This window comes from Balaenoptera musculus, chromosome 8 (assembly GCF_009873245.2).
Source record: "Balaenoptera musculus isolate JJ_BM4_2016_0621 chromosome 8, mBalMus1.pri.v3, whole genome shotgun sequence".
Lineage (NCBI taxonomy): Eukaryota > Metazoa > Chordata > Mammalia > Artiodactyla > Balaenopteridae > Balaenoptera > Balaenoptera musculus.
In genome coordinates this window covers 63,739,128-63,755,106 of record NC_045792.1, presented here as the reverse complement: position 1 = coordinate 63,755,106, position 15,979 = coordinate 63,739,128, and the positions used below count along the sequence as shown (strand labels likewise).

General features: G+C 41.7%; 1 protein-coding gene across 4 annotated transcripts in view; it reads left to right on the top strand.

Annotated features, from left to right (window-relative positions):
• Nucleotides 1-1,085: 1,085 nt before the first annotated feature.
• The window catches only part of SBF2 (SET binding factor 2), a 464,799-nt gene continuing 449,905 nt past the window's right edge, over nucleotides 1,086-15,979 (top strand). For 3 of the 4 annotated variants that reach the window (XM_036859910.1, XM_036859912.1, XM_036859909.1), the window contains exon 1: nucleotides 1,086-1,337. In XM_036859910.1, the coding sequence (XP_036715805.1) occupies nucleotides 1,283-1,337 (55 nt within the window). In that variant the 5' untranslated portion in view covers nucleotides 1,086-1,282. The remainder of the gene's footprint in view (nucleotides 1,338-15,979) is intronic. The other variant, XM_036859911.1, reaches the window with a different exon arrangement.

Below are 15,979 nucleotides of genomic sequence, written 5' to 3'. Positions count from 1 at the left end.
AGTTGGGGGAAATTGTATGCATTCACTCATTAATCATACTTGTTAAGCACTTAAGACACTTTGCTAAGAGCTCTTATATGTAAATGAAGGGTTAAATCCTCAATTAATAATGAGTAGTGACAAGCAACCAGGAAGATAATCATATTTGCAAATCATGGAGATTCCCACAACTTCAGTCTACCACTTGTAACATATCCTGCTACTAAAACTTCAGGAGATACTAACAGAGGACAAAGCAAGCTCATCTGGATGCGTCACTTGCCAAATTCGGAACGATCAATAAGAGGTGCAGTAAAAAGAAAGCGACCTAGATAATTCCTAGATTGGATGATGAGATCCACTAATTCATTTTAATTGCATTGTTTGAACAGGGAAGTTGGAAGTTCCTGCTCCTGCTGCAAGAGCCCTGGGACCGCTGCAAGGGGCGAAACCCTAGGCGAGAAGGGCTCCCTTGGGAGAGACAAGCCTCCTCCCTCGGATTCTGTTGTTCCGGGCTGTTCAGGAGGATCCCGGGGATGCCGCGTTCTTCGGAGGAATCCAGCCTCCCCAGGCGCTCTGGGGGAAGCCCAGGCCAACCGCCCCCAGCCCACCCAGCACTAAAGCACGGGGCGCCTCTGAGGATTGAGCAAAACCCTCTTCCTCCTCCGCCTACTCGGTGGCATGTTCCTAAAATTCCCGTCTGCACAACATAAACAGGAAACGTGCAGCAAAAGCCCTGGCGGTGCAAATTCCATGCTTCCAGTCGAGGGCGGGAGAATCTCGTCTTGGGAAGGGGAGGGGGAGGGGGGAGGGGAAGCAGCAAACTTTCCAGGGGACCCCTCAACCATCCCTGTCTCTTCTTCCCAGACCCAGAAAGAAAGAGTGGAGAAGGCGGCAGGAAGGACACCCTGCTTTAGGAAAAATAGGGGAGTGGGAGGTGGGCCGCGGAGGGGCAGCCAGGCCTCAAAGTGAACCACCCCAAGCGGCTGCGGTGGCGGCGTGTGGTGGCAATACGCCCGGCAGCCCACTCCCCAAACCAGCTGTCCTAGCGGCGCCAAGAGGGTGGGGGTGGGCTCTCCGCCGGGGGGTCAGGTCAAAGAGCCAGCGCGGGTGGGGGTGGGGGAGGAGCGGACGCTAAGCGCGGCGCAGGCGCAGAGCGCGCCTCGGTTGTCAAACATGGCTGAAGTGCCGCCGCTGCCGCTACTGCTGCTGCAGGGAAAATGCTGAGCCCTCCCGGACCGGGTGGGCGGCGGCGGCGAAGGCGGCAACGGGCACCCGCTTCCCCGGCGCGGCGGCGGCGGCCATGGCCCGGCTGGCCGACTACTTCATCGTAGTAGGCTACGACCACGAGAAGCCAGGTAAGGGTGTGGGACGGGCACCGCCCCCGGGCCTCCCCGCCCCCGCCCCCCGGCTGCCGTCCAGTGGGCTCCTCGGGGCCGGGCGTCGCGGCCTGGAGGCGGGGAGGGCCGGGCTGGGCCCCGGCTGAGCGGGCGCTCGGCGTCCGGCCTTCTTGGCCCCGCTGAGCCTCGCGGTGGGCGTGAGGGGCCGGCACGAGGGGAGGGGGAGGAGGAGATCGTGTCCTCCGGGCCCGGGGCGGCCCAGCTGGGTCAGCTGGGGCGAGTCTTGGTGCCGCGACCCTCGCTCTGGAGGGGGCTGGGTACCAGGGGCAGCGCCCCGGTGCCGGCGGGATTGGGCCAGGACCGCAGGGCTGGTAGGGCGGGAGCCAACTGTGCTAAGTTTCTCTGGGATAAACTTCTGCCCAGCATCCTGAGTGAGTAGCGAGTGACGCAGGGGGCTGTCCTCTCCGAAAGGAAGTGCTGAGAGTCCTGTGCTCCCTCACCCCTGAGCTGGTGGGGGCCTGTCTAGTCACCGCGCCAGTGGACGCGTGGTACCGAGGAAGGGGAAAGGATCCTTAAACTTCTAAACATTTCTAGGAAATGCTCCTCGTTCTTTCAGAACAAATTTGACGGTTATTTCAGAATGAGTCTGAACACTTTTTTTTTTTTAACATCTTTATTGGAGTATAATTGCTTTACAGTGTTGTGTTAGTTTCTGCTATACAACAGAGTGAATCAGCTATACGTATACATATATCCCCATATCCCCTCCTTCTTGGGCCTCCCTCCCACCCTCCCTATCCCACCCCCTCTAGGTGGTCACAAAGCCCCGAGCTGATCTCCCTGTGCTACGCAGCAGCTTCCCACTAGCTAGCTATTTTACATTTGGTAGTGTATGTTTGTTAATGCTACTCTCTCACTTCGTCCCAGCTCCGCCCCCCCTTCCCCCTAAGTCCTGAACACTGTCTTTTAGGTAAGGACCGTTAGCAGACCGCTGAAGGTGATCTTGTTTCACATTAATGTGTGTTTTAATTCTTTTCATTTGTCACAAAATTTTCCTCATAAGCAACAATCTGGCAAATGCATTGCATTTTAATTTAATTGAGGGATTTCCACAACTGAAGAGAATTCAGGGTTTATGCACGTTTATTTTTGTATTTGTATTCTTTTGTATTACTGTATAGCTACACATAATGTAATAATAACTTGAGCTGGGGAAGCACGTCCATTTCAGGGTAATTCTGGTCGCACATTTGCAAGGAATTTTAGATCTCAGCTAGACAGTTCCTTCATTTTTCAGAGGAGATGCTGAGATTGTGTTTTGCTGATGGTTACAGCCATTTGTAGCATCAGAATACCATTGTTCTACCCACTATTGGTGTACTGCCCCTTTCACTATTCCTCTCCTAATAACTTCCTTTAGCGGGGACCTTTTATATTCTTTAGTCCTTCATCACTCTTGACCTGATTGAGGTTAACAAAAGAAGGGCTTGGGCTATATTTAAAGTATTTTCTGGCTCCAAAATTTTATTTGTTATTTCCTAGTAATTTTGCATAGTCTGCTGTCTCTTTCTTATTACCAAGATTAACAATATGGAGAATCACAGTTTGTTTTTAACATTATTTCATTTTTAGCGACATTGGGGTTCCCCCCCCCCTCACTTCTAAAAAAATTTGAAACAATCACAAAACTTGCAAGTATGGTACAACGAACTCTTTACTCCCTGAACCATTTGAGAGGAAGCTGCTGACCTGATGCCCTCCCTTATCACCCCAGAATGCTTTAGTGTGTATTTTCTACAAACAAGGTTATTCCCCTACATAATCACAGTACAATCATCAAAATCAGGAAATTAACACTGGCATAGTACTCCATCTAGTTCTCAGACTGGTTCAAGTTTTGTTGATTATGCCATTAATCTCTTTACTGGCAAAAGGATCCAGTTCAGAATTATGTATTGCATTTATTTGTCACAGGACCATCTCATCAGAGGTGAGGCAAGCTCTTGGATGGCTTTTGAGCTCAGCTGAGGAATCGTACCGATATTCAGGAGTTTGCTGCTTGCGTACTTATTCTCGATCGCAATGAATTTCATTTTCATTTACTTTAAATACATTTTTGGCCATGTGCTGCATGACTTATTCAATCTGAAACAATTCCTTCATCTTTTGATTTTCATAACCTTGACCCTAATGGAGATTATAGGGTCGTTATTTTGTAGAATACCTCTCATTGGGGATTATCTGTTCTCTTATGATTAGATACATACAGGTTATGTATTTGGGCAGGAATATCACAGAAGTGGTGCTCATTGCATCCTATCTGTTGTACAATTTCAGTTTGTCTATTATTGGTGATTTTCACTTTGATTACTTGATTACTTTGATTATAAGCAATGTCTGCCAGGGTTCTTCACTCTAAAGTTAATATTTAATAGTTAATTAATAAATGGTTTTTGTGAGGACTTCTTTGAAACTATGTGTCTTGTTCCTCATCAGACTTGTATTCCTTTATGCATTTATATCTATGGATACATGGTTTTCTGTTTTTTTGCTGAGTTATATTGTTACTGTTTATTTAGTTCAAATTATTCCTCTTTTGGCCAACGAGAGCCCATTTAAGCTGGCTTCCGTGTCTTTATGACATGTCCCCACCATTCTTTGAGCATGTCTTTACTTTTTGGTATAAGAAGATGTTCTGGGCTTATCTTGTACTGTCCCTCCTTTAGTCCTGGAATCAGCCATTTCTCTAGGGAGACCTGGATTGTTTTAATGGAGAATGGTATTTAGAAGCTAAGATCTCAGTGCTTGTGTGTTTATTGCTGTTGTATTGTTACTGCTCTCAGACTTTCTTAAAGGACCGAGCCGGGGAATATATGTATGTGTACACACACACATATTTATGTCTATATTTATTTGTTTATCCATATGTATTGAAAACTGTGAGTTCCCACCAGTACCACTGATTTCTCGCCAACACTCCAGGGTCCAGTCTAGTTTTTTCCTTTTTTATATTTGTAATATTCTTCTCTGACAGTGAGAAATCTGGCTTCCGTTATCCTTAATATATTTACTTCTTTGTTCAGTCTCCCTGTATTTAACCAATCTTTCATCTTTGTTACCACCCTCTCCTCTCCTGGATGCCTTCCTCTCTCTGCTGGGCTCAGATTCTTCATTCTTTCTCTCCCAGCCCCCTGTCCCTGTCAGGACCTAACAGCCCATACCAAGATGCCCCAATACAGGGACACCCTTTTCAACCTGCCCTGGCTTCGGCTCCCCATGTCAGCTTCCCCACTATTTGTGGATATACTTCTCACTCCACTTAGGTTCTGCTTCCATGTGGAGCACGATGTCGTCCTCATTCCGTGCTCACCCAGTGCCCCATGCCAGGTTGCCCCTCTGCTTTGACACCCTCCTTGCAGCGCTTGGACTCTGACTGAAATCATTTGGCCGTTCCTCCCCACATAGAGTACCTCCTTGGTTTACCTGGGCTCTGACAACCCTCACCCCACCCCAGGGCTATAATGACTACTCTCTATCCCACAGTAGGGAAAAGGAAGATTATTTTTTTAAGTAACAAAATCCAGAAGCTTTTATAAATTGTAGAATCTTGATAGCAAGATGTATTCTTTTTTTTTTTTTTTTTAACTTGGGATAATTTTTCTTTAGTCATGTTTATTGAAGTATAATTTACATGCAATAAAATTCACCTTTTTAACTAAACAGTTCAATGAGTTTTGACGGATGTATACATAAGTGTAGCCACTACCGAAATCAAGATATAGATAGAGAACACTTCCCTCCAAAAAGCTCTTCTGTGCCCCTTTGCAGTCAATTCCCTCCCTAGCCTCTGGCAATCACTGATCTATTTTCTGTCCTTGCGTTTTTGTCTTTTCTAGAATGTCTTATAAATGGAATTGTATACTTTTTTATGTCTGGCTTTTTTCACTTAGAAAAATATGTTTGAGACTTATCCATCTTGTATGTATTGTCAGTTCCTTTTTATTGCTGAATATAATACAGTTTGTTTATCCGTTCACCAGTTGGTGGACTTTTGAGTTTCTGGTTTTGGGCTATTATGAACCAAGTTATTCTGAACATTTGCAGACAGATCTTTGACTGTTCATATGGTTTCATTTCTCTTGGGTAGATACTTAGAAGAATTGCTGGGTCATATGATCAGTGTCTGTTTAACTTTATGTGAAACCACCAAACTGTTTTCCAAACTGGCCGTGCCATTTTGCATACTTACCAGCAATGTATGAGAGTTCCAGTTAGTCTTTTAAATTTTATTTATATTATTAAAAAAAAATTAACCATTCTAGTGGACATGTAGTGGTATCTTATTGTGGTTTCAGTTTGAATTTTCCTGGTGGCTAATGATGTTGAGCACCTTTTCATGTGCCTATTGCATTGGAATATTTTTGTAAAGAGGTTGAGCAAATTTTTGCCCTTTTTTATTGGATTGTTTGTTTGGCTTCTTTTTTTTAATTTATGTATAGTTGATTTACAATGTTGTGTTAGTTTCTGCTATACAGCAAAGTGATTCAGTTATACATATATACTTTCTTTTTTTATATTCTTTTTCATTATGGTTTATCTCCCTGTGCTATACAGTAGGACCTTGTTGTTTATCCATTCTATATGTAATAGTTTGCATTTGTTGGCTTCTTATTATTGAATTTTTAAGTTCTAGATACAAGTCTTTATCAGGTGTTTTGCAAATATTTTCTTCCAATCTGTGGCTTGCCCTTTCATTTTCTTAACAATAGCTTTTGAAGAGTAGGTGTTTTAATTTGAATCACTTTTTAGGCATTAGAATAGTTTTGTATATCTTGAGTTGTATCCTTTGAGTAGTCTTTTTTATGTAAAACTCTCTGTAAAAATTTACTGGAAGAGGGCTTCCCTGGTGGCGCTGTGGTTAAGAGTCCGCCTGCCAATGCAGGGGTTCGAGCCCTGGTCCGGGAATATCCCACATGCCGCAGAGCAACTAAGCCCACGCGCCACAACTACTGAGCCTGTGCTCTAGAGCCCGCGAGCCACAACTACTGAAGCCCGCGCGCCTAGAGCCCATGCTCTGCAACAAGAGAAGCCACCACAATGAGAAGCCCACGCACTGCAACAAAGAGTAGCCCTTGCTTGCCGCAGCTAGAGAAAGCCCGGGCACAGCAATGAAGACCCCACACAGCCAAAAATAAATATTTAAAAAAAAGACCAAAAAAAAACCACTTTAATTAAAAAAACCCACAAAACTTACTGGAAGAAAATCCACCAAATCTATGTACTTGTTTGAATTGTAAGTAAAGAATAAACCTAATTGAGTCTGCAAACCTTTGTTATAAAGCTTTCTTCAGGAGTTAGTATGATTTTGTTACCTACATCTCTCTAAAAGCTAATCATACTATGATAATATGATACTGAAATGTTCTGTGTTTAATTCCAGAATGTTCCTGGAATTATTTGTTCAACATACTAAACTATTTTTGTTCCTAAAGTATCTTTTCAATTAATAATACTTTTTAGTTGATTTTTTTCATATTTCTATTTTAAAGTTGAGTTGAAAGAAAAAACCTTGTCTTTTGAAAAATTACTTTTACAAACTGGAAAAAATAGTTAATACATGCTATTTGAATTATATGCAAAGAAGAGTGCTTGACACATAGTAGATGTTTAATAAAGATGTATTGAATGAATACCCAGCTGCTGAACATATGGAAAATACAAAAAACTATAAGGAAGGTGAGGGATGGGTGTAGTTATGAAAGGGTAACAGGAGGGATTTTGTGGTAGTAGAACTGTTTTGTATCTTGACTGGGTGGTGGATACATAAGCCTACATATGAATTGCATAGAACTAAATACACACAAACACAAATGAGTACAGTAAAACTGGGGGAATCTGAACAAGAAAGTATATTGTATTAATGTCAGTATCCTAGTGTTGATATTGTTCTATAATTTTGTAAGATGTTATCATTGAGGGAAACTGGGTACAGAGAAATGGGATTTCTGTATTCTTTAAATAATTAATTAATTAATTTTATTTTTGGCTGCGGGTATTCGTTGCTGCACGCGGTCTTTCTCTAGTGGCGAGCAGGGGCTCCTCTTCATTGATGGTGTGCGGGCTTCTCATTGTGGCGGCTTCTCTTGTTGCGGAGCTCCGGCTCTAGGCGCGCGTGCTTCAGTAGTTGTGGTTCACGGGCTCTAGAGCGCAGGCTCAGTAGTTGTGGCACACGGGCTTAGTTGCTCCTTGGCATGTGGGATCTTCCCGGACCAGGGCTTGAACCTGTGTCCCCTGCATTGGCAGGCGGATTCTTACCCACTGCACCACCAGGGAAGCCCTGTATTATTTCTTATAGTTGTCTTAAAATAAAAGTTTAATTTAAAAAAAGCTATAAGGAAGATAAAAAGACACCCAGAGTGGCCTTATTTTTTTCCTTAACATCGATGACATAGGGAAAGGTTATTCTATTAAATTCCAGAAAAACATAATCTTCAGTGGCTAAATTATTACATCTTGTGGGTATATTAATAATGGGTATTATAAGGGGTATAATAATGACTTCATCATTTACTTTATTATTGGATATTTAACTTGTTTCCAATTTTGTGCTCTTCTGAATACTACAGTAAGTCCCCTACATACGAACGAGTTCTGTTCTGAGAGCACGTTCCTAAGTCCAATTTGTTCGTAAGTCAAACAAAGTTAGCCTAGGTACCCAACTAACACAATCGGCTATATAGTACTGTACTGTAATAGGTTTATAATACTTTTCACACAAATAATACATAAAAAACAAACACACAAAAAAAACATTTTTAATCTTACAGTACAGTACCTTGAAAAGTAGAGTAGTACAGTACAACAACTGGCATACAGGGGCTGGCATCGAGTGAACAGGCAAGAGGAGTTACTGACTGGAGGAGTGAGAGGAGGTGGGAGATGGTAGACCTGAAGGATCATCAGCAATAGGAGATGGAGGGCAAGCTGCAGTTTCACTCATGCCTGACGTTGATGGCACAGGTTCTGGTTCCTTGCTGGATTCAATTCTATCTACCCTCTTGAAAAAATGATCCAGTGATGTCTGGGTAGTACCTTTTTTTTCCTCATCATAGATGACACGGCAGCACTGGATTGCATTCTGAACAGCTGCTGCAACCTTCATGTTCCGTTTTACATTTGGGTCCTGTGCCTCAAAAACTAACAGTGCCTCCTCAAATAAAATCCCCTTGCCATTTCCTGTGTTGTGAATCTCTTCGGTTCTTCACCTACTTCTTCTTCCCCTTGTCGCTCCACTGTCTCAATTATTTTCACTTTTGTTTCCATCGTTACTGCTTGGCATTTCTTAGCAGTACCAGTTACATCACTGCTGCTTTTACCCTTTCTTCTGGACATCCTGGGCTTGAAATAAAGATACTGTACTACTGTATTCTATACAGTACTGTACAGTAAAGTACACAAACGCACAACCACTCGTAGAAGATGCACGCGCTTGACAATGTACGCCAGACTGGTGAACTAACTTGCCTGATTGGACATGCGCACGCCTGTTCGTATCTTTGAAAGTTTGCAATTTGAAGGTTCGTATGTAGGGGACTTACTATACTGTCATGCTGAGGAGAACATAGCTTGAAAATCACTGATTTTTATGACAGTCTGATTTTGATAATTTGAAATTAAGAGTTTATTTTCCTGACTTTGCATATGTACTGTGGCACAATAATTAGCAAATTTCATTTGTTTCTAGTAGGTGAAGTTACTTAGCCAACTGTCTTTATTTTTCTTATAGTTTTTACTTTCTCGTACTTTGAGATTTGTGCAAGAAAAATTGTTAATGACCACATGGGTTAATTCCCTTATATGCCTTTACTTTTTTCTTTTTGTTTTCTTTTGCTGTCCGTTAATACATTTAGAATTTAATCCATTTATTTAGATGGTATTTAACCTGGAATGACGTATCATAATCATTTGAGGTTCTTGGCATTCTTTCATATCAACCTGCTTAAGTATATTAGAGAAAGCATTTGAAATATTTTACTTAAGCAGTATAAGTGAGATAAGCTAAAAGGTAAATTTATGCACAATACCTGAGGTGTCATAGTCTGAGACATTTAAAAAATTGATAATTGTTTATTATTGAACCATTGTAATTCATAGTCAGCCTGGATCCCCTCTCTTTCCCCATTCTATATTGAAGTAGTTGGGATTTCTTGGTTGCTTTTTGTTGCCAGTTGTCAAGAACCATTTGGGATTCATTGATTTGACAAGTATTTATTGCTTTCCAGGCATTGTGCTAATTGCTAGAACAAAAATAAACGAGTAAGGAGTAAGATTCTATCCCTAACTTAGTCATTAATGGAGACAGTCTTGAAATAAGTAGTGATAAATGAAGAAGGTGGGTCCACTTTACTGAGGGAGAGAGAAGGCTTCTTATGAAAGGTGATGTTTAAACCACAGTATGCAGGATGACTATGCATTTGCCAGGTAGAAAAAAAGGGTAGAGGAGGCTATAGGCAGAGAGAAAAACATGTAAACGTGTGAAATGGATTGTTCCAGGAATGGAGAGAAGTATAGTGTAAATGGGAATTGAGGTAAGCTTTGATGCTGGAGTAGGTTGGAGTCAGATTGTGAAAAGCTCTGTGTATTAGGCTATGGAATTTATAGCTTTCACTCTGTAGACCGTGGGGTCTGTTGAAAAGTGGGGATTCTTGAAAATCAATAAACATCTTAGAAATGTGACTCAAATAGCAATGGACTGGAGGGAGAAAGAACAGTGTGAAAAAACTCAGGAGCTTTTACAGTGAGAATAGAAAGGAACATATGGATTCTAGAGAAATTTGAAAGCTCATATTAGCAAAATTTAGTAGTGAGTGGATGTGAAGGGTAAAGGAGAAAGAGTAGTTGAGGGTAACAGTTTCTAGCTTGGGTAAGTGGGTGGGTGATGATGCTGTGAATGCAAATGGAGAATTTAGGGGAAGAAATGAATTTGGATGAGAGAAAGTAATGCTGAGGTTAGTTTTGACATGTTGAATTAAATGTGCCTGCCTATAATCAAGGTAGAGATGTCATTTAAGTGTTCAGATATATGGATCAGGAGGTTAGGAGAGAAGTGAAGATTAGAGATATAGTTTGGCAATTACCAGTAGCCAGCTGATTGTCAGAAATAAAGAAAAAAATGAGATTGTTTAGGGAATGTGTATAGAGTGAAAAGAGGAGTGGCCTAAGAATTGAACCCAGGGAAAATTCGATACTTAAGAGGTAGATAGAGAAGTAGCAGCCAGGAAACTGGATAGGAGTGGTTAGAGGTATTGCAAGAGAACCAAGATAGAGTGGTATCGTGGAAACGCTGAGTGTAGAGAATTTTGAGGATGAGGAAATGATGAATAAACGTGAAATACTCTGAAGATGTCATGTATAATGAGGACTAAAAATAATATCTTAGTCTGTTTGGGCTGCTGTAACAAATTATCATAGACTAAGGGGCTTAAACAACAAACATTTATTTCTTACAGTTCTGGAGGCTGGGAAATCCAAGGTCAAGGCACAGGCAGATTCGGATTCAGGGTCTCGTGAGAGCTCGCTTCCTGGCTCATAGATGGCCATCTTTTCACCATGTCCTCACTTGGTAGAAGGGGCAAGGAAGCTCTCTGGGGTCTCTTTGATAGGGGCACTAATCCCATTAATGAGAACTCTGTCCTCATGACCTAGTCACCTCCAAATACCATCACTTTGGTCCTACCTTCAAATGCTATCATATTGGGGATTAGGTTTCAACATATGTATTTTGTAGGGGGGGGGCACAGACATTCTATATCTATGGCAGATAGACTCATAGACTTGATAATTAGGAGGTGACTTTAGAACATTATAGTTGTAGGGGCTAAAGCTAGTTTGATAAACGCACATCCCAAGTCATGTGCTATATAAACCTTATATAATCCAATTTATTCCATTTCTTTTTAGAAGTTCACTATGACCTGCAACCCATGACTTGTGGAAGGAGTCAGAGGTGACTTCAAAATTCCAACCTTGAAGGTCTGGGATACTTGTGAATCCATGACTTAAATAAGAAGATTGAAAATGTTTTTCTTTTAAAATTACTTATTTGTCTTTGTTAGCTTGGAAGATAATGGGTTTTACTTTATAGTTATCCAAATGAAGCCTTCAGAAGATGGACAGGCAAGGGCTGAACACAAAGACTTGAGAGTCATTAGTGTAGATAGAGCTGTGACACTGTGTGAGTGCCCTCAGAAAGTCGGTGTAGAGACAGAAGAATAGAGGACCAAGGACTGATCTTTGGGGAATGCTCTTGCTAAGAGGATGGAAAATAAAAGGAAGCATAGAAGAAAGAGTTAGAGAGTTTGAGAGAGACATTTAATTTTCCTCAATAGTTGTTCTTCTTCTCGATGTTGATAGAACCCCTGATTTTTTGGCTAGTCATGTAGCCATGCAGGAGAGATTGTTTTCAAGTTACTAACAGATAGAGACATGTGAATAAGTTCTGGCCAGTTGGATGTAAGTGGAAACGATGCGTGCAGCATCCCAAAAAGTATTCTTAAAGGATGAGGGTACGTTTTTCTAGCTTTTTTCTTTCCTGAGACTGGCATGCTGATATAAAGACTGGGGAGCTCTAGCAACCATCTTGGACCATGTAGGTAAGGACCCACATCCTAGGGATGTCAGAGCAAAAAGCTGGAAAGAACCTGGGTCCCTAATGACTTATAGTGGAATTGTCATAGCTGCCTCTGGATTTTTTTTTTTTACATGAAAGACTATAACCTTGTATGTTTAAACCACTATAAATTAGAGTTTTCTGTTGCATATAGTTAATCTTAATCTAGGTACACAGAGGTGGAGGAGATCGGTATCCAGAGTCAAAGAAAGTGAGGGAATATTTCTCAGCATCAGGGGTGGCAGATAGAGGTCAGTGAGATGTGAAATTAGTGAAGATCTTTGTGTTTCATAAAATTTTAGAGTTGAAAGTTAACTGTACAGATCATCTGATTCAATCCAATTTATGGATGAGGAACCAATGTGCCCATGCCCCCGCACCCCTTCCCTGCATGTTTTTACCTATGAATGGTTACACAGCTGATGAGTGGTAAATCCTGGACTATAAGTTTCCTGATGCCTGTACTCCAGTACACCATGCTGTCCTTTGAGAATTTATATCAAGGATAGTCTTACCCCAGAATTGTTTCAGCTGGAATGTTGTGTTGTAAAACAAATAGTAAACTCTAAACAGGAGAAAGGATAGGAAGTGGAGGCAGCAGATTAAGACCATTTGTTTGAGTCACCTGAATTTTGAGAGGTAAGAATATCTGTTGGAAAACTTGGAATGCCTTCTCTTCAGGATAAAAAGACTTCATTTTTTTGTATCCCAGAGTTGTCTGGCTGATTAGTGCTTAATAAGACGTGTTTAAATTGAATTGCAAGAAATAGCGTGGTCCATTGAGAGTTTAAAAAAATGTATAGGACAGATTTGAGCATACATGAAGGCAGAAATAAGAGTGGAAATCAACAGAATGAGAGCAATTTATGCTGGAGAGGGTGGGGATAGGTATGGGAAGAAAGTTCCCTAGGACTTGAAGTCTCAAGCACATGATACAGGATACAAATACATATATATATCAGTGAGCTCTGAATACTCCCCTCTAAAAAGAGTATGCTCTTTGGAAAATAATATTGCCATTTCATTAGTCTTGGAGATATTCTATAATGGTGTCCCTCAGAACATTTCACTGATCAGCTGTGGGGACTTTGTGGGAGGTGACAAGTCACATAGGCATATTATAGAACTAGAGATCTACAGGTAAAATTAGCATGAATGGACAGGGTACTGTTGGGAAAAGATAATGGTAAAGTGTGCTAAGAGAGAGGTTTCAGGGTAAGCTTTAAATTTTAGATACAAGTATCTAAAAAACGAATTCGTAAGAAACCTAACCTCTCAAAATAACTTTAAAAAAAACAAAAAACATCCAGGGCTTCCCTGGTGGCGCAGTGGTTGAGAATCTGCCTGCCAATGCAGGGGACACGGGTTCGAGCCCTGGTCTGGGAAGATCCCACATGCCGCGGAGCAGCTGGGCCCGTGAGCCACAATTACTGAGCTTGTGCATCTGGAGCCTGTGCTCCGCAACAAGAGAGGCCGTGATAGTGAGAGGCCCACGCACCGCGATGAAGAGTGGCCCCCGCTTGCCACAACTAGAGAAAGCCTTCGCACAGAAACGAAGACCCAACACAGCCATAAATAAATAAATAAATAAATAAATAAACAAACCAAAACAAACAAAAAAACTCCAAGTGTTTTTATTTATTTTTTAATTATTTATTTACTTATTTATTGGCTGCGTTGGGTCTTCATTGCTGCGTGTGGGCTTTCTCTAATTGTGGAGAGAGAGAGAGTGGCAGCTACTCTTCGTTGCGGTGCGTGGGCTTCTCAGGGCGCAGGCTCAGTAGTTGTGGCACACAAGCTTAGTTGCTCCGTGGCATGTGGGATCTTCCCGGACCAGGGATCAAATCCATGTCCCCTGCATTGGCAGGCGGATTCGCAACCCCTGCGCCACCAGGGAAGTCCCTCAAAATAACTTTTTGAGGGGCAATTTTATTTCTCAGTTGTAGGTTAATTTGTATATTGTAGGTTGTGACCAATATGGTGATAATCTTCATTAAAAACTATTATAACAGTGAAGCCATTGACTAGATCATTGTATTGGTAGACTAGTATTTCTCTTTTTTTAAAAAATAAATTTATTTATTTATGGCTGCGTTGGGTCTTCATTGCTGCCCGTGGGCTTTCTCTAGTTGCGGCGAGCAGGGTCTACTCTTCGTTGAGGTGTGCGGGCTTCTCATTGCGGTGGCTTCTCTTGTTGTGGAGCATGGGATCTAGGTGCGCAGGCTTCAGTAGTTGTGGCACACGGGCTCAGTAGTTGTGGCTCGCGGACTCTAGAGCGCAGGCTCAGTAGTTGTTGTGCACGGGCTTAGATGCTCCGTGGCATGTGTGATCTTCCCGGACCAGGGCTCGAACCCATGTCCCCTGCATTGGCAGGCAGATTCTTTTTTTTTTTTTTTTTTTAAACATCTTTATTGAAGTATAATTGCTTCACAATGGTGTGTTAGTTTCTGCTTTATAACAAAGTGAATCAGCTACACATATACACACGTTCCCATATCTCCTCCCTCCCACGTCTCCCTCCCTCCCACCCTCCCCATCCCCCCACCACAGGCGGTCACAAAGCACCGTGCTGATCTCCCTGTGCTATGTGGCTGCTTCCCACTAGCTATCTATTTTACATTTGGTAGTGTATATATGTCCATGACACTCTCTCATCCTGTCACATCTCACCCCTCCCCCTCCCCATATCCTCAAGTCCATTCTTTAGTAGGTCTGTGTCTTTATTCCCATCTTGCCACTAGGTTCTTCATGACCTTTTTTTTTTTTTTTCCTTAGATTCCATATATATGTGTTAGCATACTGTATTTGTTTTTCTCTTTCTGACTTACTTCACTCTGTATGACAGACTCTAACTCCATCCACCTCATTACAAATACCTCCATTTCATTTCTTTTTATGGCTGAGTAATATTCCATTGTATATATGTGCCACATCTTCTTTATCCATTCATCCGATGATGGACACTTAGGTTGCTTCCATGTCCTGGCTATTGTAAATAGAGCTGCAATGAACATTTTGGTACATGACTCTTTGAATTATGGTTTTCTCAGGGTATATGCCCAGTAGTGGGATTGCTGGGTTGTATGGTAGTTCTATTTTTAGTTTTGTAAGGAACCTCCATACTGTTCTCCATAGTGGCTGTATCAATTTACATTCCCGCCAACAGTGCAAGAGTGTTCCCTTTTCTCCACACCCTCTCCAGCATTTATTGTTTCTAGATTTTTTGATGATGGCCATTCTGACCGGTGTGAGATGATACCTCATTGTAGTTTTGATTTGCATTTCTCTAATGATTAATGATGTTGAGCATTCTTTCATGTGTCTGTTGGCCATCTGTATATCTTCTTTGGAGAAATGTCTGTTTAGGTCTTCTGCCCACTTTTGGATTGGGTTGTTTGTTTTTTTGATACTGAGCTGCATGAGCTGCTTGTAAATTTTGGAGATTCATCTTTTGTCAGTTGCTTCATTTGCAAATATTTTCTCCCATTCTGTGGGTTGTCTTTTGGTCTTGTTTATGGTTTCCTTTGCTATGCAAAACCTTTTAAGTTTCATTAGGTCCCATTTGTTTATTTGTGTTTTTATTTCCATTTCTCTAGGAGCTGGGTCAAAAAGGATCTTGCTGTGATTTATGTCATAGAGTGTTCTGCCTATGTTTTCCTCTAAGAGTTTGATAGTGTCTGGCCTTACACTTAGGTCTTTAATCCATTTGGAGTTTATTTTTGTGTATGGTGTTAGGGAGTGTTCTAATTTCATACTTTTACATGTACCTGTCCAATTTTCCCAGCACCACTTATTGAAGAAGCTGTCTTTTCTCCACTGTATATGCTTGCCTCCTTTATCAAAGATAAGGTGACCATATGTGCGTGGGTTTATCTCTGGGCTTTCTATCCTGTTCCATTGATCTATATTTCTGTTTTTGTGCCAGTACCAAACTGTCTTGATTACTGTAGCTTTGTAATATAGTCTGAAGTCAGGGAGCCTGATTCCTCCA